This window comes from Centruroides sculpturatus, unplaced genomic scaffold, assembly GCF_000671375.1.
Source record: "Centruroides sculpturatus isolate CEXI.00-Female unplaced genomic scaffold, Cexi_2.0 scaffold685, whole genome shotgun sequence".
In the NCBI taxonomy this organism is placed as follows: domain Eukaryota; kingdom Metazoa; phylum Arthropoda; class Arachnida; order Scorpiones; family Buthidae; genus Centruroides; species Centruroides sculpturatus.
Genome location: NW_019385243.1, coordinates 39,546 through 58,769, shown reverse-complemented (window position 1 = coordinate 58,769; position 19,224 = coordinate 39,546). Strand labels below are relative to the sequence as shown.

The 19,224-nt window shown below is 28.8% G+C and overlaps 1 protein-coding gene across 2 annotated transcripts; it reads right to left on the bottom strand.

The window, feature by feature from the left end:
* Nucleotides 1–9,639: 9,639 nt before the first annotated feature.
* Nucleotides 9,640–17,364, bottom strand: LOC111636656. Of its 2 annotated transcripts, XM_023381941.1 has the most exons (9): nt 17,264–17,364; nt 12,524–12,682; nt 12,324–12,424; nt 12,076–12,204; nt 11,748–11,991; nt 10,526–10,546; nt 10,202–10,378; nt 9,985–10,109; nt 9,640–9,866 (listed from the first exon to the last, which is right to left on the bottom strand). In XM_023381941.1, exons 2-8 carry the CDS (start codon nt 12,660–12,662, stop codon nt 10,042–10,044), a joined length of 879 nt encoding a protein of 292 aa, XP_023237709.1. In that variant the 5' UTR covers nt 12,663–12,682; nt 17,264–17,364; the 3' UTR covers nt 9,640–9,866; nt 9,985–10,041. The 2 variants fall into 2 exon arrangements, with proteins under 2 accessions (XP_023237709.1, XP_023237710.1); XM_023381942.1 differs by lacking the exons at nt 9,985–10,109; nt 10,202–10,378; nt 10,526–10,546.
* Between the last annotated feature and the right edge of the window lie 1,860 nt (nt 17,365–19,224).

Genomic DNA, 19,224 nt, shown 5'->3' with positions numbered 1-19,224 from the left:
AACATTATATTCTATTAAATAAACTGTGTATATTTGTACAATTTTTTTAACTTAAATTTACTTAATCTTTTTTATTTGTAAATTTTTAACAACTTTGATGGAAGGGGTTGGGTTAGGGTAGGGGCGGCAAAATTATTCTCGCACCCAAGCGGCAGATACCCTAGGAACGGCCCTGAACGCGAAGGACCGAGAGAGAGTTCACAAAAATTTGTTCCATACCTCTTTATGTCTTTAAATATTCTTGAGGAAAAAATTATAATATTCAACGGGTTGGTAGGATAAGGATAATAATTTTTTTCAGGACACAATATCGATAGGACAAATTATATTAATCAAACACAATATTCGTAGGACACAGTATTGAAGTGACGGCGATGAACGACTCCCCCCAAGAAGGGAAAGGAAGGGATTTTAATAAGTTCAGCGTGGGAAAATGGTCAAGTGAACAATTGTTGTGAGGTAAAAAATACGCAGATGGGTCAAAGTTGTTCCCAGGCCCATGCTAACTATCAACTTAAAACTTAAAATATGGGATTAGTTTCGAAATGGACGAATGTTTACTTTAAACAAAAGAGGATATCAAAATTTTTCAATTTATTTTAACTTAGGGTTTAATTTGAAATTTTAAAAATTATTTAATTGGGGGCTTAAAAAAGGCAATATATTAATCAAAAAAGTCGGTAAAAATACCGAAATTCAAATCATTTATGTCACTAAAAGACCATATATGTCATTTATGTAATTTAGTGACCACATGTGTCATTTATGTCATTTAGTAACCATAGGCGTCATTTGTGACATTCAGTGACCATAAATGTAATTTATGTCATTTGGAGACCATGTGTCATTAAAATGTCATTTAGTGACCATATATGTCATTTATGTCATTATGTAACCACATGTGTAATTTATGTCATTTGGTGACCATAAGTGTCATTTGTGACATTTAGTGACCATATATGTCATTCATGTCATTTAGTAAGCACATATGTCATTTATGTCATTTAGTGACCATATGTGTCATTTAGTAACGATAAGTGTCATTTATGTCATTTAGTGATTATATGTGCCATTTATGTCATTTCATAACCATAAGTGTCATTTATGACATTAATGTGATTTAGTGACCATATATGTCGTTTTTGTCATTTAGTAACCACGTGTCATTAAAAACAAAACCTAAATGTGAAAAAATGGGAAGAAATACGAAAAAAATATTTTAAAATTGGATCGATGGTGCTAAATAAAAACAAATCGCATAAAATAAAAATTAAGTTTCTTTTCGTAATAGTGTTAAATCGAAATCATGTAAAAAATAACATGTATTGCTCATTTCTTTCTATTTAAACTTTGTGAGTATATTCAAAACATTCCTAATAGAAGAGTGATATAATATAATATTTAAATTGATTCAACAATTACAATGTAATTGATGAGAATTTATATACCAATTTTACAATTTTTGTTTATGATAATTATTTTTATTTGTGAAGCTGTATGGAAAATTCATCGAAATCAATAAATTGTGTTCTGCTGATTTACCGCTAGAAACCAAAATGAAGGTAATACAAATGCGTTCAAATTATTTTTCTTTTGGTCTATAAATTTAATATTTATTAAAAGTTTTTTATTTGCATTTTAAGATGCTGAACTTTATGAAAAGATACGGTAAAACTTCATTTGGAATAAGCATTGGCGGATTCTTTTATGTTAAGAAAAACTTCTTCATTCGAGTAAGTTCGTTTAATATATTCTGTGTGACTTTAATAAGTGATAAAAATATTATTTATAATTGAGTGTGTAGACTATAATTTACAAATCTATTTTATTGAACGAATCGTTGTAAATTCGTAACACTCTTTAGGTATAGCCTATATAATAATTTTGTAAATATTATTTTATAGGTGGTGAGTGCCTTGACGGAACTTTTAATTAAAAAGAAACCACCTACTTGTAAAGTCGAGATTAGAGATTTGATTCAATAAAGTTATTGAATTAAATTGCCTCACAGGTTGACTTGAATATTTGAATAATACAGATTTATTACGAGCAAATGAAGTATTTTGTGTTCGTAAAAGGAAGTCGATTGCAGATTTATCAGAAAAATTGAAATCTCAAATTTGAAAAAAAAATACATCTTACAAAATTTGAAGATTTGACTCTCGACTCTTTCGTAGATTGTCACGACATTCGTTCGACAATAAATTTATGCGTAACTAAATTTATAAAATATTTATGTTTTTATTTTATGTGTTTTTAAGTATATTTATGTTTTTATTTTATGTCATTATTATTATATACAAGCGGCCGCGCGTATTTTATGTTATTATTATTATATGTTCGCGGCCACGCGTTGCTGTGCCTCAATATGTATTTATTATAAATGTATAACACTCCCCGCGAGGGGGGAGAATTTCGAAAAATCCCTTTATAATGTACATTCTCTTGACGTGCCTATTAAAACGCGATCAAAAACGCAAAAAACCGCATCTAAGAAAGAATAATGGACGACCAGTTCTTCACGGTAAGCGTTAATTTTGTCCGTCTCTCCTGCGGGGAAATTTCGACATCTGTATAATAATATAAAAACACGCGCGTGTTCTAATGCAACGTTATGAAAAAATTTCAAAGCAATCGTTTAAGAACGTTAGGAGATTTAAGATTTTGAACAAACGAACATTTACATTTTCATTTATATAGATCAGTGGGTTTCAAACTTTTTGAAGTCGGGAAGCATTTAAAATCGTACAAATAATTGTAGGTGCACTGCACACAAAATTCTCAGAAATATGTTATAATAATTAAGTCAAATAGTAAAGAAAAAAACATAAAGTCCAAGAGTGCTTTTATGGCAATTAAACGAAATAAATACGATAAAATTAAATTTATTTTGACATCAAAACACATTTTTACTCGTATGTTACATTTTTTTGAGTTATGCTTTTTAGAATTCGTAAAAAAAGAGTGCTTAAAAAATTAAAAACACGACAAAAAAGTTATCTTTTTATATGCATAGATAGTGTTAAGTGTATTATGTAAAGTGCTTAAAAGTATCTGATTTTATTTGTAAAATTTAAATATTTTGATTGTGAATATTCTCCATTTAATATTTCGCTTAATACAAGACAATTGAGTTAAGTACAAATTTATAAAAGCTTTGATAAATTAAACAAAAATATATTAGTATTTCGAATTCGTTTTTATTAAAGGTCGTGTTGTCTTTGCATATAAATTTAATTGGTTATAATTTATTTTAATTGATTTATAACACAATACACAATGAGTAATCTAGTAATTTCTAAATGTAAGCAAATTTCTTGTGATTATCCCAGTCTAAATAGAAATTTTGCTACTTCTTAAGAAGTAGCAAAGCTTTCATAAATTTGTACTTAACTGAATTGTCTTGTATTAAGCGAAATATTAGATGGAGAATATTTACAATCAAAATATTTAAATCCCAGAAATAAAATCAGATCCTTTTAAGCAATTTACATAATACACTTACTAGTGAAGGTCACTGATGCAATTTCAGTCATGTGATTTCGACACAAACACAGAAATCAATCGTTTACGTAATATTCTATTCAAAAATATTCTCTCTGTTAAGAAAATCTGCAATTTGGTTTGTTTAACGAAATATTTTGCAATAGAACCACAAAATATAATCTTAACCTACATCTAAAATTCTTCGTATTTTCATTACGACCAGAGTAAAAGATGTATCGAAGTTACAGTAATCATAGTTTGTGCTTTGCGTGTTTTCTACGACCAATTCTCACGTCCTTAGAAATATTTGGAATTAAAATTATGTATTGCAATTGTAAGAAGTCTGACGAAAAATCGAAATATCTGCCAAAGTTATATTGTTTGTACCAAACTGCTATAGAGATATTTATGTGGACTAACATAATTCTTTCTGCTCAAGAGATAACAGACAATTTGATTTGTGTCGGATGGATCAAAATGTTCTCTAATAATCAGATATTTGTAAAGTTTATTATAATTACATTTGCTATATTTTTGGCTTTTCAATTTAGTTTGTTTAAAAGGAAAAGACTTTATTTTCCTAGAAATAACAGTGGGTATGAAGGAGAAGAACAAATAGCAGATAATATTCAAATCATTTTTATAGCTGGTATTACACTTTTATTCTTTACAACAATCATAGTTATAACGATAATTGATTTATTTTTGTACCCTACATTAAAACGAATAACTAATTCAACGTTTGAGCTTGCATTTTGTAGTCTGAACATCACATTAATGTGCATTTACGGAATTGGACAATTAGATTGTTTTATTCTTGTAATAAGCGCAACTGCCGTTATGCTGTCAAAGAGATTCAAGTATTTATCAGATGTTGTTGATGAACTGACAAAAGAAGAAAATTTTCTCAAAACTAAAATAGAAACCTTAATTAAATCGCATTGGGAATTATGGACTTATATACAAGAAATAAATCTAGTATGTGAAGCATACTTTCCAGCTGCATATTGTTTTGGAATATACCAGGCAAGTTTCTTATTCTGCGCATTCTTTTTTTTCGAACTTGATGTTCTCATGCGCTTTGCAATTTCTCTTCTTTTATTAACTTTTACTGTCGTTTGTACGGTGGTGACTTTTCAACTATCTCGGTTCACATCTTTGGTGAGTTAAACTTAAATTTATCCTATCCCTTTATATATTAAGTAAATAGCTATAGAATCATCTTTGAAAAATACAGAAATTAAATTTTTATAAATAAGATTTCAACAGTGTTTATAGCATATTTATAAACTGTAGATTAAACAAATTTGTAGTATTATATAAATTTGTAGTATTACAAAAAGTTATTGTAAGTTACAAATTTGTTAAAATGATAAACGATTGAAAAGGAAAATGTTTACTATTGTAATTGCTTAATGAGTGTCCCGTTCTGTTGAAGAAAGACGAATGTTAAGTAACTAACTTTTACATATATATTGGTAGATTTGCTCTATAAACGAATGTAAGTTTAATGTTCTATTGAAAATAAAACGACATATGTAAATTTTACTGAAGTATCAATCAAATCGTTATCTAAAGGCGTTTGGTTTCTGATAACGATTTGAAATTTGTTTAATAATTTTCTGCTTAACAACACTTATCTTTGCAATCAGTTTCCAATGTCTTGACATTACATTTTCAGCAATGTTTCTTAGAAATACGAATATTTCCAAGATTTGACTTGAGGTTTTCTGAGATTACTGATTTTGCTCCGTAATAATAAGTTTTTGAATTTTATTGTGTATCTGAATAATAAACCTATCATTAATATATGTTCGTAATAAATAATCTCAAATTTTGTTTATTTTGAATGTAGAGAACATGTCAATTGTTTCGTTTGTTGAAGCAATTTTTAATATTATTTTATTTATTAAAATCTTTTAAACCTAGAATAGCATTTTAAAATATTATAAAAAATATACGACATACGCCGATCAAATAGTCAGTGTAAGCATCAAAAATTGCTGCAAAAATTGAGGAAAAAATTTTTGTCTTTAGGCTGACTAATTAATCTGCGAATCTCATTTTATTCAAAAATTTTGAAATATTACTGTGATTTTAAGAGATTTTATTAAACAAAAAACTAATTAGTTTGTTACATTCTATACCATGTATCACGATCGGAGACTGAAGGAAACGTTTTGCTGCTAAATACATTTAATTTGTTATTTGACAATTAGCATGAAACAAAAATTAAATTTAGAATTTTAGAACAACTTGTCATGAAAATGGTATGACAATTTATTATAGATATTTACGTATCGTAATAAGTTTAAATTAGGAAATTGTTTATGTTTAAGCTGTAACCTACATATTCTAGAGGAGGATAAGCATTTTCGTTTGCATAAAAAATGCATTTTTATTGTTACTCGCTTATTCACACCAACTAAATAAAATAAGTATATTTATTTATTTAGCCCTTATTTAGTTTCGAGATTTAGTTAGGTGACGTAATTGTATCCTGTATGGTAAAGTCATGCATAAGTTGGAAACTGTAGGAGAATGTCTTTGCGAACGTAGACCTTAATTCCCTATTGAATGCGAAGCTCACTCAAACGCAGGGCAGATATTTTGAACATATTATGATATGAAGGGCTTGATGTAACAATTTAAACGATATTTAAGTAATGTTTTTATATCTCATTGTTTTATCTTCTCGAGCATTAAACTTGTTAAGCATGTCTGTTTTCACTTCGAACATACATTAACGTAATTTTTTAAGAAAACAAATGACGTAATATTTCAGAATATTTATATATTTATATCAGAATATTTTAGTAATTATAATATTATGTCATTTGTTTACCTGAAAAAATCTTGTCGAAATATGTTCGAAAAAAATATCGAGAGAACGTATTAAAGTAAAGGTATTAGTAAAATTTATTTGGTTCTCATTTAGATTCATACAATCTTTTGTGAATTCCAATATTATATATAATAGTTTATATAGGAATTATGAAATTGTTGTTTGTAAGAACGTCCGGACCCGAGTTAACTCTGGCAGGCTCCATAGCGTTACAGAAAACGCGGTCCTTTCGACCCCCAAATTTTTTTTTGGATTTTTGGAATGTTTTTGTCTCCAAATTTTTTCAAAAATTTTTACCCGCGCAAAAAATTTTATCGCGATTTTAATCAACCTTTTATGACGCGTGATTAACGCTTAATTGTTTTTTAATGAGATTTTTTTTTATCAAATTTTATTAATCGTTCTAAAGTTGTAGTGCACGTATTTGACTTCGATAAAGCTATTTAAAGCTACTTTCTGATGTCAAAAACGACCTCCAATAGTTTTTTTTAATTTTTTTAATTAATATATTTTATTATATATAAGTCTAAATCGGGGGTCGGAAATCGCAATATAAATTTTAATTTTTTAAAAATATACGGCCAGCTAGTATTCGCCCTAATTTAAACCCTTGTCCTCCCGAGACGTTTATGAGAATGTCCCAGGAAATCCAACACCAAATGTTCTCAAGGTCATCCAGCTGTGTAAACAATGACTCATCAGTGTCAAATTTCGCAGAAAGGAGAGAGAATGGAAAATAAAGTTTGAAGCTTTTTCTTCAAATTAACGCATTTCTTTCGTCTTTTTTTTTCAGTTTTTTAAGTATTTTTATGTTTAATTAAAAATTCCTTTAAAAACTTCGTATGGCAAGTGATTAATTTTAATTTTTCAAGTTGTATGAAAAGTTCGTCCAAATAGATAAATTGTGTTCTGCTAATCTACCGTTAGAAACAAAACTGAAGGTAATTCAAATAAATTTCAAGTTTTTTCAATTGGTCTGTTAGTTTAATGTGTTAAAATGCTTTAATTTCTTTAAAAAGATGCTAAATTTTATGAAAAGATACGGTAAAACTCCATTTGGAGTAAGCATCGGCGGATTCTTTTATGTTAAAAAGAACTTCTTCATTCGAGTAAGTTCATTAAATACATTCTGTTATACTATATTTATGTTGTAGAAATATGAATTATAACTGAATAAACACAAATCAATTCGTATTCTTAAAAATCGTATTAAATACAAAAATCTCTTTCTGTATATACAATGATTTTTCTAATATTCTATTACAGGTTCTGAGTGCCATATATTCAGCGCTTTCTGTCTTTGTAGAACTGTTAGTAGCCAAGAGGCCACCTTCTTGTAAAATTAAGATTGAAGATCTAATACAATAAACTGTCTTGCCTCATTGAATGACCGACTCACAGACGTAAATGTTTGAAGATAAACAGACTTTTTACAGAAAAATGGAGTATCGCGTTCGAAAAAGTACGTAGACACCCTCTACGTACTTTTTCTAACGCGATACTCCAAAAATGGAGTATCGCGTTAGAAACTTGGAGTTGTAAGAAAAATCCGAAATATAAAAAATGTCAAATATTCTAATTTTTATAAAACGTAAAATTTGATTCTCTCTTCTCTAGTAGGATGTTAAGTCATCTGCCTGTATTATATTCTATGTTATTATTTTTGTATTAGTTTTCTTTGCACAATTTTATATATAAACTGCATCTTAATTCGTTTCGTCATAAATTAATTCTTACTGTAGTTTAAATTATTTATAGGTTACTTAATTACTTAGGCTGTTTTTTCTTTCCAAGTTCCGACGGTCCATAAAACAAAGACGAGTGTAAATAAAATTAAGAACCATACTGGACGAAATTTTGGCTAAAGCAGTTCCTGGTTATTGCTGACAATTATTTAGAAGCTCAGATGGTCTTGGTGGCAAATATATCAACTTGACTCTGAGGACCAGAATTCGTGTCCAAATCGTGAACCTAAAAAAATGTTTCGTGGGCAGTTTCCTTGTGTTTTTACCATTCCTAACGCCCGTCAGCCTCAGTTTTAAGCTTAAGAAAAATGCAAGTTCGTTTAGATCTTAATGTACTCAGGGCAGAGAGTAACAAAACATTATTTAAATTAAGTAAATTTAAATAATGTTTGGTTATTTGGTTGAAAATAATATAAACTTTTTGTCGTCTAAATTAAGTAAGTACATGGAAAATAATAACTTAAGAGTAAATGAAAATAAAACAAATTATATTTGTTTATCAAATAAAAACAAAAAAGTGAATTTAGAAGATATACAAGTAAGAATAAATAATGAACGTATTCAAAGAGTTAATACTGTAAAATATTTAGGTATCGAAATTGATGATAAGTTACGATGGAACAATCATATAAATAATTTAACACTGTCTTTATCTAGATATATTGGAATACTGAAAAGAATAATGAGTTTTTTAAATTGTGAGACTGTTTTGCGCTTGTATCACGCTTGCATGGAACCTAAACTTCGATATGGTATTTCCGTATGGGGTACAGCTTCTTCTTTTGTATTGAATAGGTTGCAAGTTATACAAAATAACTTTATAAGAGCATTATATAAGTTGCCTTATGATTCCTCTGTCACTTCTTTTTATAACCAGATCAAAATTGATAAAATAAAAGCTTTATATAAAAAACAAGTTCTTTTGGAAGGTTTTAAAATAATAAAGTTGAGCAAGAAAAATTCTTATATAAGCCAAGAATTAAATAAATACTTACGGACAATTTAAACGGGCTGTAAAAATATTGAGATGTGATTAGTTGAGTGTATATTTTTTTGTTTTTGTTTTTTTTTGTTTTTTATGTATTTCTCTTCTCTGTTTTTTTGTTGTTTTGTTGATTGTTTACTTTGTAAATGTTTGTATCATTAGTTTTTCTTTTGACCCTTGAAAAAGGCCAATGGCCATAGGGTCGTATGATTAAATATATAAAATATATAAATATTTAAATTAAGTAAATCGTAGAAAAATAAGGAAAATTAAAATGGTTCTCTCTCATAAAATTAGAAATATTTCATGTTTTATCATGATTATTCTTCTTTGATTAAAAAATCCTATATTAAAAAGAAAATTGAAAGAGTTCCTAAACCACCTTTTTCAACAAGCTGTAGAAATGTTAAATTAAATTTAACTTGCTAAAATTTTGTATTACAAAAAATTACTAAAATTCATCAGTAAATGAAAAAAAAATATCATAAAATTTGTGAATTTTAAATATTATTTGGTAATAAAAACAAACTTGACTATTTAATTTTATAAAGTAACATTTATTATAAAAATTTGTACGACATCGAAGTTCCATTTACTTCATAATTATAACATTAAAATTTTGATTTTAAAAATTTATATTAAAATTCTTAATAAAACAAACAATTTTAGCCTTGTAGAAAGGTCATTCGTACTGAAAACAACATATAACAATATCAAGAATTTTAACTAAACTGGTTCTAAAATGAAGAATTATCAATAGTTTCAAATTTGATGCATTTAAACCTTCAAGATCTTCACAGACTTCCTACAAATAAATAATTTATTTTAAAATAATATATTTTTTCTAAATTTTATTAAAAACTATACAATTAATTAAAAATGCAGAAAATTATAAAAAAAAAAATCAAAATTAAAGTAAATACTTTTGACATGATGATGATTCGATTTTTCTAGATAAAAATTTAAAAATTTTGATGTATTTAAAGGCTCATATTAAACATGCATTCATCCTCATCCTTTGTGAAATGGTTAGAATTTTCGTTTAAATCTACAATAAAATCAAACAGGAAACAAAAAAATCAATACAATTCAAAATAATTTTACGAGAATTGAAAAGAAAAAAAAACTTCGCATAATTACATAATGATTGATCGAAAATTAATTCTTCTGAATCGTAACAAAGGTTTAATATTGTAGTTTTTTGTAGACAATCCATGACTAAATGTAATTTGTAATAAAGTTCATTGACTAGCATGACATCCACTGGAGTAAAATTCGGCTTAATTAATTTTGTGTGTTCGGTTTTCCATAAACGTTNATCGTAACAAAGGTTTAATATTGTAGTTTTTTGTAGACAATCCATGACTAAATGTAATTTGTAATAAAGTTCATTGACTAGCATGACATCCACTGGAGTAAAATTCGGCTTAATTAATTTTGTGTGTTCGGTTTTCCATAAAAGTTCGATGTCTTTATCTTCGCTTCCTATGAATAATAGTAATAAAATTGTATCTGCAATTACACTAAATAAAATATTTACCAAAAGTGATGGATTGAGAAAGTGTGCGACAGTTCAGTGCGGCTTTGACACAATGAGCTTGCCTGGTAAAACTGCTTTAATACAGCTGAATAAGAAAGACAATGAAAATAGCATGCTACGGTACAGTGACGTCAAACCAATAGAATTATGTTTTTGATAACGTGATTTTTATCCTTTTTTTTTACTAATGTTTATGCTTTAACTACTGATATTTTGAATTTTTAAAGCAATTTTCGCGTTCCTTGGCCGAAATTCTGTCAGAAATATTTAATGAAAAATGATCAATTTTTTGCAAGTTCCCAAAATTCAAGTGTTTCAGTATAAAAAGATAAAAAAGTGGAAAAGCTAATCATGCTGATAAGGAATACTTTTTTAATTGAGTAAATTACGGTTAAAAACGTAATTTTATAGGCACAAGTTATTAAACCGCATAAGAGGTAAACTGACAGTCTGCAATTTCTACATTGTCCTGTTACCTATGGTGATATGACTGGTGTATAATTGTCGGTCATAAATTGTAGTTATTTCAATATTTCTAACAATGTAGAGAAACTAAAAGCTAATCATTATTCAAAAAATCACCTACACTTTATATTTGAAAAGAGTATCTTGGTTCAGAATAACAATTTTAAAAAATCCCACAACGTGTTTCTCAACTCTCCAGGCAGCATTTGGTGGCACAATCTGTTATCATATTATAAAAATGGCAAAAAGCTTAATTCTGAACGTATGGATGGGTTTTATAAAAAAAAAAAAACTGTGGATGCTAATAACGAGTAAAATCATCATTAAGTTCAACCCTACTCGAGATACACAAGACCCCCCATTATGTTTCCACTACCTCGACTTTTAATTACCAAAACTTAACAGCATCAATCTCTCTATTAAATAACCACCCCTTGCATAATTTTAGAAATTTTTGACAAAAAGCACAAGAATTATTAAGTTTCAAAACAGGGTGAACAAAATCGTCCTCCCAAATACTAACATTCACACATACGAAGAAAGCCTTAGAATTTCTTTTGTATTTCTCGAAGTTTCACGGTCCCGAGTCGAAAAAATATAAAAACCTTGGCGGTCATTTTTTGACCGATCGCCATACTTTCTCATATACAACAGAGCCGAGATAGTAAAAAAAGTACTCACCTGCTTTGAGGAAAACACACAACTGTAAGCGATTCAACGATTTATTTATTTTCGACGCTTTCATTAATTTTAAAACAGGCACGACATAGTTGATGATGGAAGAATAAAATGTTTCGATCACGTCTTCGTTTGACTGAGAAGAAAATCCCAATTTAGGAAATTTAAACTTCTTTATCTCTCGTACATAATAACGCCCAAAATCCATGAATATCAGGTAACACAGACATGGTTTAATACATTTTAACTATATTTAAAAAAAAAACAGAAAATAAAGTTTAAAATTAATAATTAAAATGCTATTCTCGAAAACAAATATATAAAAATTTACCATTTGATTATATGTGAGATTTTTAACAACAGAAATTCGTAGAACTTTCTCCAATTTTTCTGATAACAAGTAATTCATTATCCATCGTAACTTTTCAAAATCGTTTTCATATTCGTTGTTTAATAACTTCTACATAATAGATGCAAAAGTATTTGAATAGAATATAAAAATTTATTAATATTTTTTTAATGTGGATTTATTTACAGAACCATAAAAATTTAATATTTTAATTAAAAAAAACGTATTACCTTAACAGCTTGCGTTTTTAACTCAATTGATTTGTAAGGTTTTTTCGAAACTTCATCAGATGTTTTGGTTATCCTCAAAATCTTTTGTCCGTGTGCAGCTTCTATAGATTTGAAAATTTTAAAATATGGAAAGTTTTCAATAACAACATCTTATAAAAAGTATTTCTAAACAGTTGAATATTTTATTATTGAAAACTTACCATGAGTTTTAACATCCTGCTTAACATTTGCATCATTATGATCATCATCGACATCCTTTCTTTCATTACAGACTTCTTGATCATCGCAGTCTAAATAGGAATATAAAATAACTTCCGATTGTTCGTCCTTAATATCCATTGTTAAAACCAATTTATTCCCTAATTCATAAAAAAAAGAATTTTAAATTTTAGAATAGTTTTGTTATATTGGACTGTTGAGTTCAGTTATTTTGCATGTTTCTTGCTTATTAATCGTAATAAGCAAGAGATTCTAGAACTGTAGACAGCACTGATTATAAAAAGGTTACGTAAAGTATATGTTTTCAGTTTGATTTAATAATCTTCTAATGGTGTCTCAATGTTCTTCAGAACCAATAATTTATTGAAAGTGTAAATAAATTATTGGATATCAGTTGCATCTTATACACAGAAGTAAGCTTCGCATGTACATAGTTAGGGTAGATGCGAGTCAAGGAGGAGAGAGAAGTATCTTGGAGGACGATAGCATTGATCATTGTAAGCCAAAAATTATGTAAACATGGGTATTATTCTCAGTCATTTAGGAAATTGAGATACAACTGTATGAAAGTTGATCACTCCTCCTGACTCACCCTGTATAATTCGTAACTGTAGGTGTAGCGTTATACATTGTAACGCGAATATACGGCAGAACAATAATGACAAAATTTAGTTAAAATTAGAACAAGCCTGAAATGAATATAAGTTTTAAATCACTGTTAGCCAATTTACAATGGGATGTAATCGATTTTTTCACGAGTCTAAAGTACCGATAATCTATCATCATATTTTTTTATCTTTTTATGAAAAATTTTTTACTCTATTTTTATAAAACTACGTTGCAAAACAATTATACAGTGAAAACTGCTTAGGCGACCACTTGCATTCGACGAGCACCTGTCAAAACGGGCAAAAATTTCTGGCACGGAATAGTTTATCCATAGAGTCTTCGTATAAGCTACCCATATTAAACGACCACCTGTGTAACGCGACCGCGGGCATCGATTTTTGGTCCACCTGTAACAAGCGAAAACTTTCGGGAATGTATCTGGTCTTAATTAACTATTGTAAGAACCCATCTCAACAATGTTTTCCCCTCCTAATGTAATTAATTAGTCTAAACTCTCGTTCGAACCCATCCCGGGCACTTCACCCACCCTTGAAATTAGTTGCAGGTGTTAATAAATTACTCTAGCAACAAAGGAAATTCATTTCAGCATTTCAGTTTGTTGAAAAATGTTCAAAAATGAAAGAATTGCAAAGTACTGTCGTTAGAAGATCGTATTAAAGTTATCACAACAGCAATTAGCGGCGAAGTTTAACTATGGGAAAACGAATATATCCAAGTAATTTTCGCAGGAAAAATATTCAAAAAACAATAAACAGCATTAATGCAAAAATCAGTTTTACTTCCTTTTTCGATTCCACGATTGTAATGAAATCGTATGAGAAAAGAATAATAAAATCGTTTTATTATTTATTAATAATTTTTCTTCCTGTACTTAATTAATTAAGAAAATATTAAAATATTAAAACAATACTGTATTTTTAAAGTTAAAATAAGATTAAACTAACGAAAACCAAAAGAAAGGGATGGAGAGATAGGTTTTACTGTATTTACTTATTTATTGCTGAGTAATTAAGTTACCTCTACTTGGTAAAGATACAAGAAATAAATTTAACACTAGCATTTATCGTTTTCTATAAAAATTCAAGAACGAGCTGCGTAACTCTTCCGGCAAAAACACTAAAAATTGTTCGTGGTGCCATCAGTTATAAAAAGCTTTTAAAAGTAATTTATATTAAGTATAAAACGTCAAAAATATTTAATTTTGAAGGTAGAGATGAGTTTTATATAAAAAAAAATTATAAAATGTCAATAACGAGTGAAAACTGTATTTTAAATACCATTCCAGATACAACGCATGATCCCTCCATCTCTCATCCCCTTTAACTTTAACCCCCAAAATTTACTAATATCGAGGCCTCTAATATACAATCCTCCCTGCAAAATTAAAAAAAAAACGAGTTATTAAGCTTCGACATTGCGATCAAGATCACACCTCCCAACTAGAGGATTTGATCCCGGGATCTCGAAAATCGGGATCCCGGGATCCCGACCACTTTTCAGTCCCAAAATTTTCGGGATTAAGTTTTCCTAATCCCGGGATTTTCGGGATTGACATCATTTTAAAAAAATTGCAAAATAGACTGCATGAAGCGAAACGTTCAGTGCCAGTGCTTTTAACAGAATTGCTTGCCTATCATTTTAATATAAAATACAAGAAATTTTATTCCAAGCAAGCAGCAGAAATTAACCAAGCGGGCTTGCGATGCTTGCTTGGAATAAAACTTCTTGTATTTTCAACTAAAATGATAGGCAAGCAGTTCTCACTGGGTTACTTGGTAATATACTTCATTTTTGTATTTTTGAATTTTCGCGGGCGCCAATCGATTTTCTGGCGCAGTCGAGAGCACTACTCAGTGCGTTTTACCTGTCAATGTGTCAGCCATCTTGTTTTGCCAGTGTGGTTAATATAGACCCGACGCCTCTCGCTTAGGGGGGTCGACCTTAGGTGAAAAGGTTACGACCCCCGCCTTGCCCGTGATCTGTCAGGATGATGCGAGAAAGTCTTTTTACGTTTGGGAGTAGTGGTTTGCTGGATGCTGAGAGACTCACACAGAGACCGAATTTACAAAATTAACGTGTTTATTTTTAGAAAGGCATGCTTACAATGATCGAAACAATCGGGATTGTAGCCTTTACTCCTACAATCCCGATCTGTGTCGACCGGACTGTTTTCTTCCAACCTCCCCGTGTCCTCGAAGCTATAACTAGAACGGGCTTATAAGTATTTACTAACGATTCCTCCAACTTCCATCAAACCTAAACGCGTTTTCTCAGCAGCTGCATATATGTGCAACAAATTGAGAAGCAGACTTGGTGATGAGACACAGGATGCGTTGTTATTTCTCAGATCATATTTTCGCAATTCAAATTAGAATGTTCCTATTAGATTAGTTTTCTTTATATTTAAGAAAAATGTGACTGATTAATATTATTTTTAAATACTTTTTGCTAAGAAACTTACTTTACTACCTACTTACTAGGTTGTTATATGAAAGTAGTCTATTTAGTCGATGTTAAGAGAGATTTTTGTTAATTTTCAACGTTTATTTGCATAGTTTGTTACATAAAGGTTTTTTCAATTTATGTGAGTTTAAAGAGATCTCAGTGATGCTTAAAAAAGAATAAATTTAACATGAAAATAGTGATTTTAAGTCTGGTTAGTCTGACTGTAAGTCTGATTAGTTAGAGTGATTAAATTAACTAGGTATATACTGTAAAATACGTTGATTTTTGTCTAAATTTTGATTTTTGATTTCTGTAAGGTTTTCTTATTTTTTATTAACCCTCAATACCGAAATAATCCCGGGATCCCGGGATTGAATAAGTATAATCCCGAAATCCCGGGATTAGAAATAAGGACCGGGATCGAATTCCCTACTCCCAACAAATTATTATTTACGTATGTATATACGTAAAAAAGTCCAGCAGCGAGATGCCTAACTTTTCCGGCAACATTTAAAACTCCATATTTTTACAGATATGACCAATATTTTTCTCATTTCATGTGACAATCGACTTGTTACCTACCTGATTTACATGATCAATTTTAAATTGCACCATAACTCAAAAAGTTTAAAAAACTTAAAGGTAATACTAGTTTAGTTGAACTTATATGTAAATCAAGAAAATATAATTATAATTGGAATAAAATAAAATGAAGATAATTATAGATTTGTACTTACTAGTTACCTCTTCAGATCAACTAATGTGGTGACAAAAATTTGTATCGCCTCTTCCACGAAACAAATTTTTATTCTTTGTACTTCAAACTTCCTTTTTTAATTTTTTCTAAATTCTGAATTTCCTTTTTTTCATTTTTTCTAAATTCTAAATTTTCTTTTTTTAAATTTTTTCTAAATTCTAAATTTCTAAATAAAGATGATTTCACTTCCACGTTAAACCAATGCAATTCTTAAAAAAACTTAATAATCTAATTACATTTCGAAACACAAATATATGTGATATATTCCTATGTTTTTCTCCTATATTGACCCCACGGACGTGTGTTTTTTTTTATATGTAGATGTGTGGTCGCTTATGTTTAATATATTTTTTCCCTTTTGTATTTTATCTATTGCAGGTTTTATGTTAATGTAGGGAAGCAAATCTTTTGTCATACGGTATTTCCTAATTGGTATACAAAATAAATAATTATTTTTCGACTTTTCAAAACCGTAGATTATTTTCAATTTTCTTTGAATAAAAAAAGATTACTTTTGGTAAAAAATAAATTGATCATAAGACAGAGTTAAAGTTCATTTTTAAAGATTTACGTAACTGTAAATAACAAGAGAAAGTTATATTATGTCATAGTCCATTATGTTAAAACTTTCACCTTTGTACTTTTAGATTGGTGCAAACCAAAAAATTGCATCATAAATTTTAAATTTTTATCACTGAATTATTTTAAGCTATTTCATCTATTGTGGTAATATTGATATAACTTTTAATACTATAATTTCGATTTTCACTTGGGCTTGTAAGAACACTTAAGCAGCACTAATGTATGTTACTGAATAAGGACAATTTATAATTAAATGTTAAAAGATATGCTAATATACTTCAATATAAATATAAAAATCTATACTTACCAATAAAATAAACTATTCAGAAACTAATTTGATAAACTTCCAAGCCTTTCCATAATCAGTTTTACTCATTTCATAAAAGCCATTTTCGCACAATTCTAAAACTATTTTAAATACATAAAAAAAATTAATATTTTTAACTCAAAGTTATTATTTAAAAATTTATTAATTTATTCTTTAATTATATTATTTATATTTAACATTGATTTGTTATTAGTTTACTACGTAATTAATTTTTTTTTATTATGTAGGAAAGCTTTAATTCCTTATGTAAATGATAAAAGTGATTTTTTAAAAGATTTTTCATTAAATATTTTCAAAGATTATTACTCATTTTATAATAAAATATTAATATTTGATGATAAATTTATAAATAAAATAGTATATTCATTTAAGTTATTGAGACAATCAACATGAAAATTAGTGAAAAGTAATTGTATGAAATTCAATTCTAAATTGATATGAGCATTATTTATATTAAAAGTATAAAATATTTTTTTAAGGTATTTATTCTGGAGGAATGTGAGTAATAACATGAGTGTATCGAGTGTATCAATTGCCACGAACTGGTTCGGTGAAAAGCCTTATAAATATACGAGCATCTTGTATTGCAATCCGCCATCTTATATTTTACTTTGAGATACTCAACTTGTGTTAGTATTGACTAAACAGGTTATTTGATTAAGCTGCAATTTGAAAAAAATTATAGAGCTATAAATTCCCATCGCCGCCTGTCTGTCCTCCGTTGTTCGTCCGTCTGCCCTTCCTTAATCTCGAGAATGGAGTTAGATATATAAATTTTAAGACCGAGTATGAAAACCTTACAGGCATGAAGCCGATTAATGATACATGAACTTCCAATGCAAGCGGAAAGTCATGTAATTTTAAACATTTTCCCCTGAAAGCAGTTAATAGATGACTGGCACGACTTTCTTGCTAACAGAAAAAGTATAATGTACAAGGGTAAGCCACTACTAATTTGAGGTAGTGAACATATCTTATATTTTAAATGAAATAAATTAAAAATACAATTAAAAATTGCAGCTCGGCATTGTGATGATTTCATAATAAATAATTGTTCGTTTATATTTTAGTTTTTAAAAATATGGTAGATTGTTCGCACCAAAATACCACCTTTCAAAACAGTTCTCAATGTTCACTTACGTCAAAGAATTTTTTTTCTATGACAATCGCTCGTCATTTCTGTATATAAAATGAAATTGTCGGTTACGAAGCTTCTAGAATGTTCCACACCAATTATTTTGTGGACAGTCAATAAACCTAGCAGGGAGCAGGAGAGGATATACATTGACTCGTGGTTGAGAGTGTGATTCTTTCTTATTCTCCGTGCCATTACGGGAAGAATGCAACGATGTGACTGTGCAAGGGTAGAATTACGAAAGTTAACTGACTCTGTTTCACAACCAGGAGAAGACAGCGATTATACGACACGAAAATTTCTGTACCGTAATAGTGCTTCCTCTCCCTGTATTTGCGATTGTAAAATTTCATATAAGAAAATTCGCGGATTAGACTAATACATAATTGAAAAGATAAAATGTCTGATTGTAACAAGAACCTAAAGCGTTGTAATATTTGAATTCACTCTGAATATTGAGTGTATCGGATTTAATGATAACTGAATTTCGTGTGGAGAAAATAAAATCTTACATTACACTATTTAACTGTTTGACGTAATATTAGAATGGCATACAACGGATGTTTATGTAGACAAGTACAATATTAATAATGACAGTTAAAGAATGAAATAATAAGAATAAGAGAAAAGACATAGCAGGCACTGGCTAATCCGGTGTGATCGCTAATGCACTTCCGTTTCCACGAAAGTGCTAGTCATGCTCCAAATTCTCTTTTCCTGTTTCAATTCTGCACGGTATTGCATTTGAGTGTATGGTTATATTTTCCTGTGTGTCTGCAAAAACGGAATCAGTATCGAAGAACGA

Bases quoted from the DNA above. Each gene is read 5' to 3' on its own strand.
- LOC111636656 (XM_023381941.1), bottom strand. From the start codon at position 12,662: ATGGATATTAAGGACGAACAATCGGAAGTTATTTTATATTCCTATTTA. The intron at 12,205-12,323 runs GTAATACGTTTT...TCTATTATGTAG, and splicing joins TAAAAACGCAAGCTGTTAAG to AAGTTATTAAACAACGAATA. The intron at 10,547-11,747 runs GTGAGTACTTTT...TATTATTCATAG, and splicing joins GTGTGTTTTCCTCAAAGCAG to GAAGCGAAGATAAAGACATC.